This window comes from Lepisma saccharinum, chromosome 20 (genome assembly GCF_977018435.1).
Source record: "Lepisma saccharinum chromosome 20, izLepSacc3.1, whole genome shotgun sequence".
Classification (NCBI taxonomy): Eukaryota; Metazoa; Arthropoda; class Insecta; order Zygentoma; family Lepismatidae; genus Lepisma; species Lepisma saccharinum.
Genome location: NC_139248.1, coordinates 18,501,989 through 18,506,058, shown reverse-complemented (window position 1 = coordinate 18,506,058; position 4,070 = coordinate 18,501,989). Strand labels below are relative to the sequence as shown.

Here is a 4,070-nt window from a genome sequence, read left to right as displayed (position 1 = left end):
AAAAAAAAGAGAAAAGGGAATCTGATATCTGCAAATTCCTTATGTACATTAACTGCAACATATTTCCTTATACCGATTTAAATCAGTATTATTTGTTAAAAAATAAGTGCATCTGATATCTACAAAATCCTTAAGTACATTATGCTCTCTCTCTAGCCTTCTTAAACCCGAAGGTTCATTGCTGCAGCAACACAGGCCATCCATCTGTCCATATCCTGAGCAAGATCGATATACTCTTTTCCGTCCCTACCAGTTTCCTTTAGGTCAATCTCAACATTATCCCTCCTCTTAGTCTTGGTCTTCCTACTGGTCTCTTACCATCAGGTTACCCAACAAGAATCATGCAAACTCCTCTTTCCTCTTCCATTCGTGCCACATGGCCTGACCACCTAAGTCTTCTTCATTTATTCATTAATCAATTTCATAATATCTAGACACGAATACAAATTGTGTACTTCTAAATTATGTAACCTTCTCCAGTTACCTGTCTTCTCATCCCTTTTAGGCCCAAATATCTTTCTAAGGACCTTATTTTCAAATACTTCCAAACCTATCTCTTTAGCTACTTTGAAAACTATTTTAGCATTATCCTTAATTGTATTTACATCCCCCCCCAGTAAGTCTACATCATCTGCATATGCTAACAGCTGAGTCACGCCATTTAATTTTAGTCCTTAGTTAGTTTCTCTCAACTTCCTAACAGCATATTCTAAGGCAAAATTAAAGAGCAATGGAGATAATGTATCTCCTTGTTTAAACCCATCATGAATTGTAAATTGGTCAGACATACTAATAGAATACTAATTATTGTAATACTAATACCAATTACATACATGTACATTATGCTACAAATTATTTTTATAGTGATTGAAATGGGTATTTTTTTAAAAAAAGTTACTAGATTTAAATTCAATCCACCTTGGTTGCATGTAGTGGAGACTAGGACACATTTCAACACACTACAAATTTTAGTAATTTATATTATAGTGAAACTTGTTTTGCTACTTTATAATAGAAAACAAAAACAAAACCAATGCAGCCTTCTAGTACAAGTGAACATATTTCCACACACAAATGAAAGATATTTTGCAAGTTAAATGCATTGAACACAACATCGGTTGTCTGCGCCATGCAAGGGAGACATTTTAACGGACATGTAGCAGTTATGAACAATATCTTGTTTTTTTATATTAATTATATTCTGAACCAAATAATTATTACTGTATAAGTACGCGTACTAATATTTTACATTTACTTCGCTTTCGTGTAACTTATTTTCTACAGACGATAGATCGCAATCTTCAGTGAATAGTCATATCTCTATTTCTGCAAATGACGATATAGTATTCTTTGTTGTAAATGAAGTTAAATAGGTTGTCTTTCTGAATGATGCCAAATCGTGAATAGGGTGTATATTCAGCATTGGCCGTTATCAGTCGCTTTGTGCCACTAGTAGCTTGCCCTTAAAAGGTCCCTTCAGGTCAATATCTAGTGTCTGGATTCGATGCGTTCAGTGATGGGAAATGTTACTGGAATCATTCCATTCTATTTTCCATTAGTAAAGTAGTTTACTATATCTACCATGTTTCTTAACAATTTTAAGAAAGTTTGTAAACAAAGTTGTCATGAACTACTTGGACTGTTCACCGTTTAAAATCGCTTGAAATGCATTAGTTAATGTTTTTTGTGATAAATCTGTTAATTCTAGGTAGCGATATTTAATTTTCTGTTATCGATGACTGAACACGCGAGAGTGATACACGTGAATCAAAATGAACAGTCACTTTCAACATAGCTGCGAGAATAAACCATAATCTAGCATAACCTTTGCATCGCGAAAATGTGTTTAAAGGACATGATGCAAGGTTTCATGTGAAAATCCGAGATGCCATTCTCCAGCTATGATTATATATTAGTTTTCCAGAAAGGAGTGATCTTACTCTTGCTTGTGGAAATAATGATACATCTTCTCCAAAGCGAATACAATTGAGCTGAGAGTGAGACCAAATATGAGAAGCGCAAAAGCTCCCATCAGATTCTCCAGTTGAATCACAACTGCCTCTGGCTCATCTTGGAATTTCCCTCGCTTCCTTGCCTTAAGGATCGTCAATTTATCATTGTGTTTCTTCCACAACGGAGGTAACCCCGCTTCAACACAGAAGTCTATTATATGCTGAAAGTGATCCCTGAAGGGTGAACTCCTGTGTAGGAGAAAAAACTTAGGGAAAACGTTGAAATTCTCAGAAGTAATATGGAACAAGTGCTTCCCGTACGAATTGAATAACATGAGATAATATGCATACCAAGAAGTGGTCTCAGTTTCTGACAGAGTTGCGTAGTTACCGTCAATCGTAACACGACGAAGCACCTTAGAATGATCTTCCTCCAAATCCCAATTCTCCAGGACTTTCCTATATATTGGTTGGTCACTCAGTAATTTTACATTGTTTTTAACAAGGCTAGTACCCCCAACAATCAAGTTGGCATTGACAATGTCTTCCAAGCTGTCTATGAGCGGTGTTCTCTTGGGCTCTGTAATGAAGCCAAACAAGGCTGACTGATACAGAGTGCATAAGATCACAGAAGACAGAGTCCACAGTAAGAGGATAGACCTAAGAGTAAGCAAAGGAGGGGGAGCAGTAGGTATGCCAGCAGCCAAAGAGACAGGCAGACCATTGACGAAATGGAACTGATAAGTTGTTCTTCCCCACCGATGCAACAAAGCAACAGTGAATCTCATCCAGAAAACGAAGGCCAATAAAGTGAAGAGTGTGACGACCCAGAGGTGAGATTGGAATGGAAAATACAGATTCATCCATTGAGGATACGGTCGAGGATTTGGAACAACCCACACTAATTGATTGAATTGGCGGATGTGTATCTGTTCACACGCCCAGAGAGAATACTGAGAATTACCCGCAATTTTTAAGCTACCATCGAATAGTCCCATCACCATCGATAGAAAATCCCCTGTGACTGTACCATTAGGAAAAACCACTCCATTGTTAGTAGATTCATTGTATAGGTTGTTGTTTGTTTCCAGAGTGAAGTTAATTTTTTCCATTATAAGTGTCATAAATATGCCCATTAAACCACCATAAGAACTGTTGGTTTTTGAGGTGAAATCCGGCCCAAAGAGTAATGGATTAGAATATGCTTTCATCCTTATGGGGCACTTGTGCATATTCTTCACCTTGTCTGGATACAAATGCTTTCCCGTAAGGAAACGCCCGTTACTCCAAATATCCATGACTTCTCCACCTTCAGCCGTTCTGCAGTGGGATTCGGTGAAAGGGAAGTAGGAATAGAGGACGAAGGATTCGCTCTCTGATAAAAACGGGTTTCCAAGAGAAGGAGCAGCAATTACAATATTCACCAGGAGATGGCTCTGTGCTGCCAGGATCAACCCATTAATTTCTTCCATCGTGTTATTCCCAGTTAGGACTACTAAATATTTTGCATTCCTTCTATAGGCATTGAAATGCGTTGATACCCTTATAGGATACCGTATGGTGGAGGCTTTGCTTACTAGAAACAAGTAATGTCTTTCTGTTCTCACCCACAACCAGTCAAATGTCCATGCTGGGCCCCACACGTATAAGTTTCTAGTTTGAACTAGAGTTACAGCCCTTCCATATTCCTGCACTACAATATCCGAAAGGAGTGTTGAGTCTTCGTCGTAAAAAACAACCAATGTCCGAGCAGTGTGAAAGTAGTCCTTCAGAATGTTGGTTGTAAGCTGAGAGGCAGTTTCAGTTAATTCCGAGGACATTTTTGGCGAAGGAGATGCACAGAAGGAGACGAAGATCAAGGACGAAAACACCAACGTTGATATCTCCATGCCTCTAACCACCTGCAACACGAAAATATTATGATATATTGAAGTCTTGACATAAGGAAATGTATAATATTTATCATTACTAAAATCAAAATTGAAGTCTGTAAGCTATATTTTCATCTGCTTTTACATGCTGGAAAACATCAACAAACTAACATTTTATAAGTCATACTAGATTAAACCATAACTACGACTGTAAATGAAATACTGGTTGCTTTTCTGCACCAATACC

General features: G+C 37.7%; 1 protein-coding gene across 1 annotated transcript; it reads right to left on the bottom strand.

The window, feature by feature from the left end:
• Positions 1-1,936: 1,936 nt before the first annotated feature.
• Positions 1,937-3,841, bottom strand: LOC146003368 (uncharacterized). Its single transcript, XM_083141647.1, has one exon. It carries the CDS (start codon positions 3,839-3,841, stop codon positions 1,937-1,939), a length of 1,905 nt encoding a protein of 634 aa, XP_082997773.1.
• Between the last annotated feature and the right edge of the window lie 229 nt (positions 3,842-4,070).